Raw genomic sequence first — 18,059 nt, 5'->3', positions numbered from 1 at the left:
CTATCTACACTTACAAGTATGCTTCAGAGAACCAGTCAGTTCGGGGGGGGGGGGTCACACAAGCAAGTAATGTTCCACACTGGTGTCCTCGGTGTGGCAGAGGAGCCCCCCATCTCCTTCTGCACCATCTCACCCAGCAGAAGGCATGACCAGCAGCCGTATGGGCTCACATAGACCCCATCCTGGACATATATGACAGATTACTGACCACTTCGAATCCCACTATACCTTTTCCGCTATGCAATATGGTTTCAGAGCTGGGTGCATCTCAGCCACGCTCAAGGTTCTAAATGACATCATAACCGCCATCGATAAGAGACATTACTGTGCAGCCGTATTTATCGACCTGGCCAAGGCTTTCGACTCTGTCAATCACAACATTCTTATTGGAAGACTCGACAGCCTTGGTTTCTCAAATGATTGCCTCACCTGGTTCACCAACTACTTCTCTGATAGAGTTCAGTGTGTCAAATCGGAGGGACTGTTGTCCGGACCTCTGACAGTCTCAATGGGTGTGCCACAGGGTTCAATTCTCGGGCAGACTCTCTTTCTATATACATCAATGATGTTGCTCTTGCTGCTGGTGATTCTCTCATCCACCTCTACGCAGACAACACCATTCTGTATACTTCTGGCCCCTCCTTGGACACTGTGTTAACTAACCTCCAGACGAGCTTCAATGCCATACAACTCTCCTTCCGTGGCCTCCAACTGCTCTTAAATGCAAGTAAAACTAAATGCATGCTTTTCAGTCGATCGCTGCCCGCACCTGCTCGCCTGTCCAGCATCACTACTCTGGACGGCTCTGACTTAGAATACGTGGACAACTACAAATACCTGGGTGTCTGGTTAGACTGTAAACTCTCCTTCCAGACTCACATTAAGCATCTCCAATCCAAAATTAAATCTAGAATCGGCTTCCTATATCGCAACAAAACATCCTTCACCCATGCTGCCAAACATACCCTCGTAAAACTGACCATCCTACCGATCCTCGACTTCGGTGATGTCATCTATAAAATAGCCTCCAACACTCTACTCAACAAACTGGATGCAGTCTATCACAGTGCCATCCGTTTTGTCACCAAAGCCCCATACACTACCCACCATTGCGACCTGCACACTATCGTTGGTTGGCCATCGCTTCATACTCGTCGCCAAACCCACTGGCTACAGGTTATCTACAAGTCTCTGCTAGGTAAAGCCCCGCCTTATCTCAGCTCACTGGTCACCATAGCAGCACCCACTCGTAGTATGCGCTCCAGCAGGTATATCTCACTGGTCACGCCCAAAGCCAATTCCTCCTTTGGTCATCTTTCCTTCCAGTTCTCTGCTGCCCATGACTGGAACAAATTGCAAAAACCTCTGAAGCTGGAGACTCACATCTCCCTCACTAGCTTTAAGCACCAGCTGTCAAAGCAGCTTACAGAACACTGCACCTGTACATAGTCCATCTGTAAACAGCCCATCTATCTACCTACCTCATCCCCATACTGGTATTTATTTATTTTGCTCCTTTGCACCCGAGTATCTCTACCTGCACATTCACCTTCTGCCGATCTACCATTCCAGTGTTTAATTGCTATATTGTAATTACTTTGCCACCATGGCCTATTTATTTCCTTAACTTACCTCATTTGCACTAACTGTATATAGACTTTTTGTTTTCTTTTGTTCTACTGTATTATTGACTGTATGTTTTGTTTATTCCATGTGTAACTCTGTGTTGTTGTATGTGTCGAATTGCTACACTTTATCTTGGCCAGGTCGCAGTTGCAAATGAGAACTTGTTCTCAACTAGCCTACCTGGTTAAATAAAGGTGAAATAAATAAATAAAACACCAGTACCCTGCTGTGCAACATCTTCATTTCTTCAGTGATGGCCCTGCAGCTGATGTACAAACCGTACAGACAACCAGTAGAGTATGTTTAAATGCAATTTTATTCAACATTCAGGCTTGTAAGGAACATTTACATGATTTTGAGGCCATTAGTGTCTGGCTGTATATACCAATTCATTGTTTATTACAGCCTGATTAATCAAACTAAGGAAGATTATGCTGCACTTACTTAATAACATGAGGTCATTGGCAACTGACAAGAGCTCATACTTGCCATCCCCATCTGTTGATGCATTGATGTCCCCATTACCATCTCCAGACTTCTAAAGTTCACAGGGATACAGAAAATGACTGCAGCATATGACGAGGAAGAGATATTTGTTATTAGATTGGAACATACTATCACTGGATGGAAACCATCATTTAGACATTTTCTGTGTATTTACTAACAAGTGACAAGGTTGATTATCTTTCCTGACAATGGCTGGCAATTATAGCCAGCTTGTTGGTCCTAGTCATGACTAGGAGGGCGTTACTCATCACCATGACAGCATCCAGACACTTGGACAGGGTGCACTAAGGGAAGGAGAAAGACAATCAAGCAAATTTCAGTCTAACTGGCTCTTTGAAGTGGAGGCTAGCTCTGTAGATATTTGCACAGAGAAAAATACTAGTTAAATATCTGGGGTTCTCTATTAGCTTGCTGGCCCCACCATATGAGATTTGCATCCACAACAATGACCAGAAGACTGACATCATCCTCTCCAGAAAACCACAGAAGTTAGCTTAACAGCCAAAACAGGTGGCTATTGTTATGACTATAATGAACTGTTATGCCTATTCATCATGCATTCATGTGATATCAGTGATAAACTGTAGTAGACCAACGTTACTGATTGCTAGGTAACGTTAGCTAGCTAAATTATAGCTAGCCAGCTATAGTAGCCATTTAATTCCTACATAAAACTAATTCAATGCAAGATTGTAAGCAATTGTTTTAACTAGATACATGGTACACTCCCAATGTTTAAAAATCAGAATTATTGTTTGAAATTATGCTTTATTTATTTATTCCCGAAGCCACCCCTAACACAAACAGCTAGCTAGTTAAATTACATTCTAGCGTGCCAAAATTAAAGCCCAGCACAAAAAATAACAATACAACGTTGCATGGCCAGGTGCACCTGGTGAATGGATTTATCTTAATCACCAATGGAATGGTCTAAAATGACAACACTCCGGGGCCATGAGAAACGAATTTCACCAAGGATAACTGAGTTATACGTCATCAAATTGCGACATTAGCTACATCATGCCAAAAATTAGCAAACGTTTACCTAAAAATATGTAGCTGTAAGAGTGACAGAATTAGCAAATACAAATATTTCATTTTACACAAATCAATGACTGTCTGTTCTCAGTCCAAAACATAAGAAGCAACTCTTGAAATAGCGTCATCCGCGTCAGGAGGAAAAACGTGCTGTTTCATCAGCTCGAGCAAGGTAACGTTACATGGTAGTTAGCTAGCGTAGCTACGTTATTTGTCAACAATAATCCTTCTGGCATTTACTAGGTTAGCTGCCTAAAGTTTAATCTGTTCAAAGGTGTCATCTGGCCTGCTTCCTGCTTTTGTTGAGGTGTCGACTTGTTTGACAGAATGGACAAAGATGGTGAGTTGAAGTCTCATTGATGAACTTGATGAGTAGACATGCTAGTCCCATATGGCCATATATTTCTGCATGATCTTATAGTTGCTTTCATGGGGGTTGTTTCCATACATTCACAACACTATCCATACAACGCTAAATAAAGAATAAGGTTTTTAGTGAGTGTAATCAAGTATAATGTGTTTCCATTTGACTTTGACTTGCCCATGGCAATTTCCTTTCAGAGCTGGTGGAGTACTTCAGGACACAAGTGAGACAGGACCCTGAGGTTCCCTCTGCTGTGGCAGCTATCCGCACTCTCCTGGAGTTCCTCAAAAGAGACCAAAGTCAGATTTTATTTTATTTTTTAACTTTTATACTCTCCACTTGTTATACTGATATCTAGTGAATCAGAAGGCTTTTTGTCTGATTACTGAAATCAAAATATTTTCATCACTGCTGAAAAAGTTGGCACTCAATTTACAAATTATTAGCAAACAGACAAGTTGTGGTATTGATTGGCTTATGCTTTATGTCCCTGAGCAGGTGAGACCATCCTGGGCTTGAGAGAGAACCTGACCCAGACCATCAGGTGTCTGGAGGAGGCAGACTCCTCTGTGGCTGTCTCGTCTGGTGGCGAACTGTTCCTCCGCTTCATCAGCCTCACATCGCTGGAGCACCCTGTGAGTAGAGAGAGAGCCCTCACCTATCCTCCTCACTGTAACGCCAAGGCTACTCTTAAACACTCCGAGCCCACTTTTTAAAGTGATATAACATGTATTCAATACGTGAGAGTAGCTTGAGTTGTCCAGCATACCATCATGATTTAAGATGCCATTTTCAGAAATATTAAGTGTTTTCTTTGTCACCCAAACAGGATCTCTCTCAATGCAAGAAAGTGATGGTAGAGAGAGGAGAGCTCTTTCTTAAGAAAATCTCCCTTTCTAGGAGTAAAGTAGCAAAACTCTGCCATACCTTTATCAAGGATGGTGCTGTAAGTATTTCTGTTGATTTTTTTTTATTTGAATGATTATTCCAAAACCTGCTCCACTGGGACACTCATGGTGATTCTGCCTCTAACAAACACTGTTCTCTATTGTCATTCACAGAAAATACTGACACACTCCTCCTCCCGGGTGGTTCTTAAGGTACTGGAGAGTGCAGCAGCTGACAAGAAACGCTTCACTGTCTATGTCACTGAGTCACAACCAGATTCTGCAGGGTGTGTGGTCAACACAAACACATGTATATGTCTGTCAAACTAAGTAAGCAAGCCCTAAAGAGGAACTTGAAAGACTATTCACAAGTGTACTCTTTTCTCTTTCCAGACGACAAATGGCTGACAAATTACAGAATCTAAACATTCCGGTCACAGTGGTTCTTGATGCTGCAGTGGGGTAAATATCTAAACCATTTCAGTTGATACATGAAATGAAAGCCCAGCTCAATCACACCATGTTTCTTCAAAAAACCATACAGTGCCTTCAGAAAGGAGTCATACCCCTTTACTTATTCCACATTTTGTTGTTACAGCCTGAATTCAAAATTAATTACATTGAAATAGTTTCTCACCCATCTACACACAATACCCAATAATGATAGTGAAAACATGTTCATAGAAATGTTTGCTAATTTATTGAAAATGTAAATACAGATATCTAATTTACATAAATATTCACACTCCAAATTGAGCTTGGGTGTATCCAATTGCCTTTGATCATCCTTGTAATGTCACTACAACTTGATTGGAATACACCTGTGGCCAATTAAATTATTTGGACATGTTTTAGAGAGAAACACATCTGTCTATATAATGTCCCACAGTTGACAGTGCATGTCAAAGCAGAAACTAGACCATGAAGTCAAGGAACTGTCCGTAGATCTCCGAGATATATGCCTCATCACAATTCTATCTGGGGAAGGGTATTAAAATGTATATAGCGTTAAAGGTTTCCAAGAGCACAGTGGTCTCCATAATTTGGAAATTGAAAAACAAATATGGAACTACCCAGAGCTGGCCGTCCGACCAAACCGGGTAAGAAGGACCTTGGTCAGGGAGGTGACCAAGAACCCAATGACTACTCTGACAGAACTACAGAGTCCTTGGCTGAGATCAGAGAACCTGCCAGAAGGACAAGTCTCTACAGTACTTTACCAATCTGGGCTTTATTGGAGAGTGGCCAGGCGGAAGCCACTCATGAGAAAAAGGCACGTGATAGCATGCCTGGAGTTTACAAAAAGGCATGTGAAAGACTGAGATCATAAGGCAAATGATTCTGTGGTGTAATGAGACTAAAAATATTACTTTTTTGGCCTGAATGCAGAAGCGCTACGTCTGGAGAAAGATGGGTGATAAGCTGGGCCTGGTTAACAGCATCCCTACCGTGAAGCATTGTGGCGGCAGCAACATGCTATGTGGATGCTTTTCAGCGGCAGAGACTGGTAAGGATAGAGGGAAAAATTAATGGAGCCAAATACTTCCTTGATGAGAACCTGATTCAGCGTACAAACGGCCTCTGACAGAATGATCCCAAGCTTACGGTCAAAGCAACGCTGGAATGGCTTCAGAACAAGAATGTGAAAGTCCTTGAGTGGCCCAGCCAAAGCCCAGACTTGAATCCCATTGACAATGTGTAAAAAGACTTGTCAATGGGACCACTCCCTATCTAACTTAACAGAGCTTGAGAAAATGCCCAAATCCAGATGTGCAAAGCTGATAGACATACCCAAGATGACGCAAAGCTATAATCGCTGCAAAAGTATTGACTCTGGTGTGAATATTTATGTACCATCTAAGGTGCGTACGCAGTAGACCCCGAGACTGCTGCGCAGCTCCACCCTGGGACAGCCCTGCAGAAGAAATATCAGCCCATGGAGAGAAGCACGAGATTGAACTTAACTTTTCCCCCTGTTAGTTAACACTCAATGTTTCCCTTTACTGTGGCAATTGGGATCGAATCGACACAATTAGCCACTTTCAATGCAACATACTGAAACAAAACTAACTATGCAAGAGATTTTGTTTTAGGCAGAATACATCGGAATAGGATTCTATTGCATTGACATGCACGACTCCGCCCGTACTATATACGCAGACCGGTGCGGCATAACCAATCAGAGCTGCACTAGGCCTATATGCAAAAATACCATTGCCATATATGGATCTGTGCCATTTACTTTGAACTGGACTGTTTACAGCATGAGCTGTTGTAGATGTGCTTGTTTTGAATGTAGCCACGCGTGCACATTTAGTTAATATCCTTTGCTCGTGAGTGAGTTATTAGCCCAGTTATAGATAATTTGTAGTCAGCAATAGGGTAGTGATTGCTTCCTACAAGAGCACAAAACATGTACATCTCTAGACATCTTTGAAAAGCTCAAAAGTAAAATGGGCAGTTTTGAGACATGCTTGAATAAGCTAAGTAGCATAATTTGTCTGATTCTCTAATGGTAGGGGAATAATAATGCATTTTATTTTGTAAAATGGTTTCTTGCATCAACTTTTTTTTCAGTCACCTCCTTGTCTGAAAGACAAGTGGTTAAACAGATGCATGTTTAAAATAAAATGAATCATGGAATGTAGGCCAACATTGGCTGCTACTGTAAGCTGAATGATGGAACAGCTATTTCCATGTTAAATTGTTATGGGATGCATTTTCCATTGTGTTTGATGGTAGGCCTACATTATGATCAAATAGCCACAGTAGCCTACTTGGCGACTTAACTGTAACTTAAAGAAGGTTCAGCCTCAGTGTTCACAGTAAACGCGTGCTGGAAGTTGCAAAGCATTTTCAAAGTTAAAGTTTGCGCTCAGCAGACCTTTGCTTAGTGCTGAAAAAAGTGAGGGAACATTGCTTATGTATGCTGAACAAAAGTGCTGAGGACTATTTCTGTCGGTAATAAAGCCCTTTTGTGGGGGGAAAACTAATTGGCTGGGCCTGGCTCCCCAGTGGGTGGGCCCACTCCCACCCATGGCTGCACCACTGCCCAGCATATCTGTGAAATCCATAGATTAAGGCCTAATTTATTTATTTCAAATGACTGATTTCCGTCTATGAATTGTAAATCAGTATAATTTTTGAAATTGTTGCATTAATATTTTTCAGCTTATGAAATATTTCTGTTTCATATTCAATACATTTGCAGACATTTCTAAAAACATGTTTTGACTTTCTCATTTGTGTGAGGGAATGGGTGAGAATCTATTTTGAATTCAGGCTGTAACACAATGTGGAATAAATCAAGGGGTATGAATACTCTCTGAAGGTCCTGTAAATACCATGTTTTACCTATACCCACCTTTTGGATTTGTACAGGTAGCCTAAATTAACAAAGCAGTCAGTGAAATCTGTATTTTATTACAGTACTGTTTTTTGTTAAAGGTATATCATGGAAAAGGTGGACCTGGTGATTGTGGGTGCAGAGGGAGTGGTGGAAAGTGGTGGTATTATCAACAAGGTATATTATGAATTGGGTAACACACCATTCAGGCAGTCTTATGTTGATGTCCTTGGATGACATTACCCTTTATTCTGCATGCAATTCACATGACAGATTGGCACCTATCAACTGGCTGTGTGCTCAAAGGCTCACAACAAGCCTTTCTACGTTGTGGCAGAAAGCTTCAAATTCGTCCGACTCTACCCTCTAAATCAGCAAGATGTCCCAGAACGATTTAAGGTAATAGGACCAAGATATGATCAATTGGCCAGTGATATTTCTGTAGTTATTTGATGTCCTAACTAGTGGTCTCACTTTGCTCTCTCAGTATAAAGCAGACACACTAAAGGCAGTGGAAGACCTAGCAGAAGAACACCCCATGATTGACTACACACCACCATCGCTGATTACACTTCTTTTCACAGACCTGGGGGTCCTCACTCCTTCAGCAGTCAGTGATGAACTTATTAAGCTGTACTTGTAAACCACCACTAGAATACTGACACAACCCCATCAAGTGCATCCATTTCAACAAGTCACCTTTCAATACGCATTTCATTAAAAATGTCAATCCCCCAGGGAATCTGCTTTAAACACTTGTGACTATTTACCCCCTACTTGTTTTACTGGAGTTTGAAAGGTTCTTCTGACCCATACCAGACTTTAAAAACCAGCAATCATAGCGGCGTACTGTGTAACTTATTGCAAATTAGAAGTAATCAAAATCTCAAAAGGAAAAGGGGACTTTATTATGAACAGGACTTAGTTTGTCTGAGCTCTCTCAGGTCTGTTGGCTCAGATTATTCACCCTCTGTACCCAAAATAAACTAAGAAGTCTGTAGGAAATTGTCCTCATTTGATAAATAGAAATGCTCAAGTGACTACTTAAACTGGCAACAGCTCAGATCCCATACCAAGGTGTTTTGTACTGCCCTTGCCCCAAAAGGTAGAATCATTACTACAAAGTATATGCCATTACTTTGTATTTTTACCATTAAAATGTGCATACTGTGACTGATTGGCACAGGAAGTGTTAAAAAGTATGTTTATCAAGAACTCCCTAAAAAAAAGCTGAACAGTTGTCTAACAAACATTTGGAAAGAATAACAGATCAAATACAACACTGGGCTTGGAATGTGTCCATTGTGGCTCAGTTGGTAGAGCATGGCGCTTGCAACAGCAGGGTTGCGGGTTTGATTCCCATTGCAGACCAATATAAAAAAAAAATGTATGCACTTACTGTCGCTCTGGATGATGGTACGACTATGTAAAGCAAAAATATTTCCACCACCTACTCATTCTATCCACAACTATAAGATGAGAAAATGACATCCAGCGTTCTGGGGCGGTGGCTTTGAATGTGCAAATACTCAAACCTTCCTTGATCAAAAATGAATAATACCCTCTTCAGTGCTATTGATGTCAAAGTCTGAGGAGTCAATGCGAAGACAGTTTTCCACAAGTGGAAAAACATGCATATGTAACATGGCCTGAAGTACACAAACAGAAAAACAGGAGATTGGACAAAAGTTTTCAGATGTTTGATTTCCAATTTTGAAGTATGGTGTGGCTAATAGCTCAAGTGAATGGTAAATACTTTTTGGGAAAAATAAAATGTTTTACACAACTCTCCGCACTTCGAAAAATCTCTTCAGGTAGTAGATCTGTCCAAGGGTCATGGCTACCAGCACAAGAGCTTCAAAGAAGGACCAAAGCACCACTCGGCTGTTTGTGTTGTCATTAACTGGAGGGGAGGAAAACACAGGACAGTACATTAAACCACTACTGCCACTGTTGGGTGTTCTTGACAAATGCTATGCAGTTTGAGATAAGAGGTTAGTTCCTTCCGTATGTTATTAATTTTCTATGGAAATAGCACACTATACATGGTTGTTATTGAAGTAGCTTACTTGCTCTGTGTATCCTCTCTCGGACCTCCATGTATTCCTGCTCGTGTTTTACCGCGGTCATGGCAACTGCTAGCTCATTAATCATCTCTTCCAGCTTGTTCTGGTGGGCTGTGAACAAGAATGGAAAATTAACTAGTACAGCATACAACATTTTGCAGAGTTAAAGAAACCCCAACAAGTACAGGCACATCCAAGCAAATCAGGTACAACTCACATCAAGGTTAGGTTTATTGTAGATGCTGTTCAAAGTGATGTAATGACGTACGCAATAAAAGGTTGTGCAGGAAATGTTTGTCCAGTAAACTGGTCTCCATATCTCTACCAAAGCTTGGGTGTACCCATTGTGCAAAAACTTAATATATTTACATGAACCTTACAAATACATTGTCAGATACATTTAAGTCATTTAAGCTGTTTTTAGTGGGTCTAACATTAAATAACATCTGTAACAAAGCAAACTTGGATTAACATAAAACTAAAGGCACCATTTGAGCTGGTAGTGCTGTGCAAACTGCTGCATTGACTGGACACAAGTGTACGGATTTGATACAAGATGTATAATTGAAACTGACCAACCAACACTTGAAAAACCGAGGGCAAAAGTAATTGACCCAATTTGTTTCCTGAATGCCCATATGGCAGAAGTGGAGGGGGGTATAAATTCCTAAATCCATCTCAAGTCATTGCCAGGCAGCAAATGAGTGTCCATAAAGCAAAATAAAACAGCACAACCCAGGCAATTAATAAGACTAACTATGAAAATGGTATTATTTAAATTCACTCTGTTAATTTTGTAATTCAGTACTTGGGGTAAGCAACACCACAGAGAAGAGTCCATTTTCTCCAAGGGCATTGAAGAATGACCATCTCTGACCTCATGCAATAGTGTTAACCTACCGTCCCAGGTGTCTCCACCACCTGATGGAGGGTGGAGAGCAGAATGAGAAAAGGATGAATATGAAGGAAGAAGGAATATGGAGGAAAGTCTTCCAGAGAACCTACAAATATACGGTGAGATTATATTCGCAATCAGTCAGTGTGACCAGAGCTCTACAGTGCAACCATTTTACTTGAATGTGTGCCTAAATATTTTGCTGTGCAATTTGGAATTTTAATTTAGAAGCACCAGTGTGCCTAGAAAAAAATTAACAGTCTTGCTTTATTACCTGAAATATTTTTATTAGGTGCACACTCAGCATTGAACCCTGATGCCCATTGCTGCCTCTTCACCCCAGTTTACCTTCTGTCTCCATGCCGTCTCCCTTGGGGGCCTCTCCAATGTCAATGGTGAACATGACGATCTTGGGTGTCATGGTGGACATCTTATTGCTGAAGCAAAACTTGTATGTGCCATCCATATGGGCAGCCACCGAGTACTTCCCACTGGATTCTCGATCTCCTTTGTAAATCTGCTTCCCATCTGGACCAGTGATCTGCAAATGAAAAATATCTATATAGTCATTGACAATCTATTAAACATTAGGCATAAAAGGTAGCTAGTTACCCATGTTGACTAAACAGCATTAGAAATAAATGCTCCACAACACCACCATCAGTACAAACTCAGATATGATCAATAGCCCTAACATGAAATCATCCCTTGGCTCCTGATATTTTTTCTTAGATAATCTCGCACTGTCAGTCAACCAAGAGAGTTGAGCTAACGAACGTAGCTAGGTATAAAGCTTGCTCGCTAGCCATATGGCACAATGAGGGACGTTTGGAAGCATAGCTATCTAGGAGAACGACGTTAGCTAGCTACTTAACTACATTGTTACTGTTTCGCTAGTTAGGCCCATGATTTGCCAAAGCTAGCTAACGTGGGGGGGGGGGGCTTTCCCCACAATAAGATTAAGAAAGAGGGCACCTTTCACAACTCCGACCTTTACCTCCACATCGATGTCCAGGAAACCTCCTTCGGCCACCTCAAACATGAGGCCCATCTTGGTACCAGAGTTGACTCGTTCAAAGAAACACTCTTCTGCATGAGCGTCGATGCTTACGAAGTAACCTGACGCTGTGGCGGATAACATAGATAAAATGACCATACACTCCGAGAGAGTAAACATGATTACAGTTGTTTTTCGCTACTGTCTAGCTATGTGAAAAATAGATTAGCGAACAAAACGCTCAGCCGCCGACTTGCGGAGGGGGAGCCAGCAGTAGAAGGGGGACGCAACTTCCTCGCAAATGCTGCCACGTAAAGACGGGAAAACGAGCCGCGTCGAGGTTCAAAAAGCCAATCGATTGTGCCCACTCAAATTGACCTCAGGCCCCTGGTCCAAGACCTGGGTGTATTCATTAGGGTGATTCGGTTGCAAAACGTTTCTTAAACGGAAGCAAACAGAACGAAATGGGGAGGGACCTACCTGAATTTGGCCAATATAAACTCGTTTTAGTAATGCAACTGTTTTGGACTAATGAGTCAGTGGCGACCCGTCATTCAGTGCAGGTGGGGCTCTTATTATATATGTTTTGTCTTTTTGGAGGGGACTTGCCTGTTTTGCATGTTATTTTGCCATTAATACGTGTCACATATCAGTTTGCAAACAATGTAAACAAAAGTAAGTATATATCATTGAGTTAATAAAACCCGTATACAAACATGGTCTCATTTTTGTTTTCTTGAGTAAGGCAGCTCCAAAATGCAGGTGTTTCAGCCTAGCTCAGTGCTTTCTCTGGTGCAGAAAATACAGAGCGTTGCGCCGTGATTGGCTCAGTGTTCTGTCACTCATGGGGACACTACGTCACCGCCAAGTCTAAGGGTAGAGCTTGACAATTCAAGCCCCTTAAGTGCTGCTATAGATAAAATGCCCATCTGCCTCACACTAATAATTTGGTCCATTCACCTGCCCTGAATGACGGGTCTCCACTGCCAGGGAGATATGTATACTGTAGCTAATACTAAGTGTATGTTGTGTAGTAAGCTCTTTGTAGCCCATGTACCTCACCCTAATAATTTGGTATATTTTCACCTCTTAATTTTGTCTACTGTCCTGACTTGGTGGTGCACATGTAGCCTATAACTTTTTTGAGAAATGTAATCATCGAATAATGTAAGAGCTTTTATTGTCTGCTTATATGCCCCCTTTATTAATCCTATGATTCTGACTTGGTGTACAGGGAGAAACACTGTAAGAACGGCCCATGTTCTGAATTCTGTCATAGTCTGGGTAGCAATTTGATTAGCTGTTCAGAGTCTTATGGCTTGGGGGTAGAAGCTATTTAGGAGCCTCTTGGACATAGACTTGGAGCTCTGCTACCGCTTGCCGTGCGGTAGCAGAGAGAACAACGACTAGGGTGGCTGGAGTCTTTGACAATTCTTAGGCCCTTCCTCTGACACTGCCTAGTAAAGAGGTCCCGGATGGCAGGAAGCTTGGCCCTGGTGATGTACTGGACCGTAGGCACTACCCTCTGTAGTGCCTTGCGGTATGAGGCCGAGCAGTTGCCATACCAGGCAGTGATGCAACCCGTCAGGATGCTCTCGATGGTGCAGCTGTAAAACCTTTTGAGGATCTGAGGACCCATGCCAAATCTTTTCAGTCTCCTGAGGGGGAAAAGGTTTTGTCATGCCCTCTTCACGACTATCTTGGTGTGTTTGGACCATGATAGTCATTGGTGATGTGGACACCAAGGGACTTGAAGCTCTCGACCAGCTTCACTACAGCCCGTCGATGAGAATGGGGGCCTGTTAGGCCCACCTATTCCTGTAGTCCACAATAATCTCCTTTGTCTTGATCACATTGAGGGAGAGGTTGTTGTCCTGGCACCACACTGACAGTTCTCTGACCTCCTCCCTATAGGCTGTCTCATCGTTGTCGGTGATCAGGCCTACCACTGTTGTGTCGTCAGCAAACTTAATGATGGTGTTGGAGACATGTTTGACCACACAGTCGTGGGTGAACAGAGAGTATAGAAGGGGACTAAGTACATACCCCTGAGGGGCTCCAGGGTTGAGGATCAGCATGGCAGATGTGTTGTTGCCTACCCTTACCACCTGGGGGCGGCCCGTCAGGAAGTCCAGGATCCGGTTGCAGAGGGAGGTGTTTAGACCCAGGGTCCTTAGCTCAGTGATGAGCTTTGTGGGCACTATGGTGATGAACACTGAGCTGTAGTCAATGGACAGCATTCTGACATAGGTGATAATTTTGTCCAGGTGGGAAAGGGCAGTGTGGAGTGCGATTGAGATTGTGCCATCTGTGGATCTGTTGGGGCAGTATACGAATTGGAGTGGGTCTAGGGTATCCAGGAGGATGCTGTTGTGAGCTATGATCAGCCTTTCAAAGCACTTCATGACTTCCGACAGTGTGCTACGGGGTGGTAATCATTTAGGCAGGTTACCTTCGCTTCCTTTAAATGAGGCTGAATGAGCTGTTTCGCTGCCAGACAAGGCTCTGCTGATAGCTAGGTGTAGCAGTGGTATAGTGCAATTAATGTATTGTTTAGTGTTGTGTAGTGGCTTTGCTGGCATGCATCAGACATTATTTTTGTTTGTTGCCCCACTAAGATTTACATGCTAAAATCGCCACTGTTGTCACCTGTGCTCCCTCTCCGGCCTCTAGGTCACCAGGCTGCTCGTTATGGCGCACACCTGTCACCATCGTTACGCACATCTGCGCATCACCAGACTCACCTGGACACCTGGATCACTTCCCTGATTACCTTCCCTATATTTGTCATTCCCTTTGGTTCCTTCCCCAGGGGTCATTGTTTCTGTTTCAGTTTCATGTCTGTGTGCTGTTAGAACATTCATCCAACTACAAGCACCCTGATGTGGGTCTGTGGCTGTGCTGCATGAAGCTTTCTTTTGGTATTGTTCTTAATCCCATTCCCCTTTCCCTAAACTTTAAAATTGTATGTTTATAGACCCAATTCCAGCAAAGGTGGTGTAGTTCATAGGTGGGCAATTTACGTCCCAAGCCCATTCAATCCAGCCCGGGGGAGATTTAAGTAAAAATAAACAGACACTCCAGGCCACTCTTGAACTTCTAAAACTAGATTCAAGTATACATGTAGAAACTTATGATGGACCTATATGTTTTCAAATAACCCAATTGCCCTTTTTCTGGGCCATAAATGGCTTTATACAGTATATAGGTTACTGTGGTGCATACTTATTTCCCGGTCACTACATAGGCCTAATTTGGAGTACTTTGGGTCAGGATTCAGGGACATTTGTGGCCCCGCATCTGATTCACTTGGAGAGCACTTTGCAAATGACTTCCATCCATAGATACGATTCCAACACTCTGCATCTATTGAGAATGTTTAATGTTGAGTACTTTGAATTTGCACATAAATCCATCCTCTTAGAAACATGGCCAAGAAATAAGCTTACAACATGATCATGACCAAAGCTAAAATAGACTAGTGCAATGATTAACTGTGATGGGGACTTTCTTCATTCTACAGGGGAAACTAAAATAACAGAAAAATAATAGATAAACAAATGTTCTACACAATATCACACAACATACGTTCTGCTACAATCTGGGAACATGCCGTTATAGCTTTATTATTTGGTAACATATTTGTCCCAGGTCATGTTGGACACATTCACTGTACAGTGTGGCTATTTCAACAACAAAAGTACACACATTATTTTATAATAGCCATTCTATAGCCTAATAAAGCAACTCATAAAGTTCCCCTTTTTATTTTGCAACCATGAAATATGTTGTCCAGCCTGCTAAGAGCAAAGCACCTAACAGAACTGTGTAACTGAAGAGAACAAATTTCAGAAGTTCTTTGAAGGTCCGAAGAAATCGGATAGACAAGGGCTCCATCTCGTAACGGTATTCCATCTCCCAATGAGTGATGTAGTTTGCAGGATCTGTCTGCTCTGCAATCACAGGCCCTGAAAAGATGAAGGATTTTAATTTGTCCCCCCCAATTGAGTATATATACAGTAGAGCCTACAGTGCATTCGGAAAATATTCAGACCCCTTGACTTAATCCACCTATTGATACGTTACAGCCTTATTATAAAATGTATTAAATTGTTTCCCCCTCCTCATCAATCTACACACAATACCCCATACTGACAAAGCAAAAACAGGTTTTTAGATTTTGTTTAGCAAATGTATACAAAAAAATCACATTTACATAAGTATTCAGACCCTTTACTCAGTACTTTGTTGAAGCACCTTTGGCAGCGATTACAGCCTTGAGTCTTCTTGGTTATGACGCTACAAGCTTGGCACACCTATATTTGGGGAGTTTCTCCTATTCTTCTCTCTAGATCCTCTCAAGCTCCGTCAGGTTGGATGGGGAGTGTCGCTGCACAGCTATTTTCAGGTCTCTCCAGAGATGTTCGGTCTGGGCTCTGGCTGGGACACTCAAGGACATTCAGAGACTTGTCCCGAAGCCACTTCTGCGTTGTCTTGGCTGTGTGCTTCGGGTCGTTGTTCTGTTGAAAGGTGAACCTTCGCCCCAGTCTGAGGTCCTGAGCGCTCTGGAGCAGGTTTTCATCAAAGATCTCTCTGTACTTTGCTCCGTTCATCTTTTCCTCGATCCTGACTAGTCTCCCAGTCCCTGTTGCTGAAAAACATACACACAGCATGATGCTGCCACCACCATGTTTCACCGTAGGGATGGTGCCAGGTTTCCTCCATACTTGACGCTTGGCATTCAGGCCAAAGAGTTCCATTTTGTTTTCATCAGACCAGAGAATGAGAGAATGAGACCATCAGACCATCCTTTAGATTGATGAGGATTTTTATTTAATTTAATCCATTTTAGAATAAGGCTGTAACGTAACAAAATGTGGAAAAAGCCAAGGTGTCTGAATACTTTCCGAATGCACTGTATATCAGCAACATATATTTACAGCTGAAGAGTGCATTAGTTAAAGGCATTGCGACCTATAATTGTAGTTTATGAATAATTAATGTCAATTGCTCCAAATGCTTTTGGCATTGATCTCGCGCTAAGCAAATGGTCGAACATTTACTTCTGACACAGTTACAAGCATATCTAGGCTAGTCTGTAAATCGTATTTGGTAATTAAACTATTGAAATATACCTATTGCTATTTGAAGACATAATAATTAGAAATGCCTAATATAGCTGTCACTTTCTTATGAAAAGCCCTAATAATTATTTGTAGAGATAAGAAATATGTTTTATATTTAGCTTCAACACCCGAGAACTAGAACCAATAACGAGATGAGGAAGAAGCTGTTGTTTGTAAACATTGAAGTGCTGGTCCACACACTCAAGACAGGTAAGCAACTTTATCGACAGAAATTATGTTCAAATGTATTTATTTTAAAGTATGTAAAGGAAGTAAATTCCCTTACATATATCTATCATATACATGTTGACATGTACCTTGTGTACCTTCAAGATAAATAATATAATAGCCTATAACAAAATAGTATCAATAAAATATATTTCTCCAGACGAAATATTTCACATTAGTTGCACAAAAACAGCCATGCCCCACTTTCGCAACTCCAAAGATATCTTTCGCTTTGATAACCTGCAGTAAAAATGATTAAAATTATTTAACTATAGCCTACTGTTACTGTTGATGTTATATGATTTCATGCTATTTTTCGAGTCTGAAAGCTCTTAAAATGTAAGCGCATGGTGGATACGTAACCTACTCACTGGGCATAGGGCCTATAACGTTACAACGTTTCAATATTTATAAACTGCTTAAATTGGTTACTTACCTTGTCAGTTTATATGAAGGATTTTCAATCTCTTTTAAAATTATTTTGTTGAATATACTCTCTGTACACGGGTTTCAATGTGCTGCCAGGAATACAAGGTGATGTCCGTTGCCACAAGTCCTAATGGCAAAGGAGGGGCCAGCAACAATTACATTGATTACAAGAGTCCTGAGACCCATGGGGTTTTCCTAATGGAAAATTAAGCCACGTCCTACACCCGCTTCTCCGAAGCGAGACCTTGCCAAATAGACAATAGACTATGCATGTTCTATTGTTTTAGCTCTGAAAATCCTCTGGTGCTTGCAAGAACCGCTCATTTAATTTCCCACTCTGTAATAATACATTTTTTTTAATATGTGTAATTGTTAGCATTTAATATACCAAAAGGAATGCAATGTCACATTAATATATCTTCATGAGATGTGATATAGTGAGTTGCTCACTGTTGGTTCACTAAAATCTCCGACTGCTGTCAATACCCGTCCCCCACTGAGTACAAGACCCAGCTGTCCACAGCGCAGGGCACGGACAAGCCATCGATCA

The 18,059-nt window shown here is 41.7% G+C and overlaps 2 protein-coding genes across 3 annotated transcripts; one reads left to right on the top strand and one right to left on the bottom strand.

Annotated features, from left to right (window-relative positions):
• Positions 1-3,086: 3,086 nt before the first annotated feature.
• On the top strand, positions 3,087-9,554 carry LOC118358349 (translation initiation factor eIF-2B subunit alpha-like). The gene is made up of 10 exons (XM_035736078.2): positions 3,087-3,343; positions 3,446-3,511; positions 3,733-3,834; positions 4,034-4,170; positions 4,365-4,481; positions 4,597-4,709; positions 4,816-4,884; positions 7,870-7,945; positions 8,042-8,167; positions 8,256-9,554. The coding sequence occupies exons 2-10, from the start codon at positions 3,499-3,501 to the stop codon at positions 8,409-8,411; spliced, it is 909 nt and encodes a 302-aa protein (XP_035591971.1). The 5' UTR covers positions 3,087-3,343; positions 3,446-3,498; the 3' UTR covers positions 8,412-9,554.
• LOC118358350 (transmembrane emp24 domain-containing protein 2-like) lies at positions 8,655-12,150 on the bottom strand. Of its 2 annotated transcripts, XM_052478807.1 has the most exons (5): positions 11,727-12,150; positions 11,078-11,270; positions 10,735-10,755; positions 9,838-9,945; positions 8,655-9,671 (listed from the first exon to the last, which is right to left on the bottom strand). In XM_052478807.1, the coding sequence occupies exons 1-5, from the start codon at positions 11,904-11,906 to the stop codon at positions 9,547-9,549; spliced, it is 627 nt and encodes a 208-aa protein (XP_052334767.1). In that variant the 5' UTR covers positions 11,907-12,150; the 3' UTR covers positions 8,655-9,546. The 2 variants fall into 2 exon arrangements, with proteins under 2 accessions (XP_052334767.1, XP_035591972.1); XM_035736079.2 differs by lacking the exon at positions 10,735-10,755 and having other exon boundaries at positions 11,727-12,142.
• Between the last annotated feature and the right edge of the window lie 5,909 nt (positions 12,151-18,059).

This window comes from Oncorhynchus keta, chromosome 25 (genome assembly GCF_023373465.1).
Source record: "Oncorhynchus keta strain PuntledgeMale-10-30-2019 chromosome 25, Oket_V2, whole genome shotgun sequence".
Classification (NCBI taxonomy): domain Eukaryota; kingdom Metazoa; phylum Chordata; class Actinopteri; order Salmoniformes; family Salmonidae; genus Oncorhynchus; species Oncorhynchus keta.
This window is presented reverse-complemented; position numbering and strand designations above follow the sequence as displayed.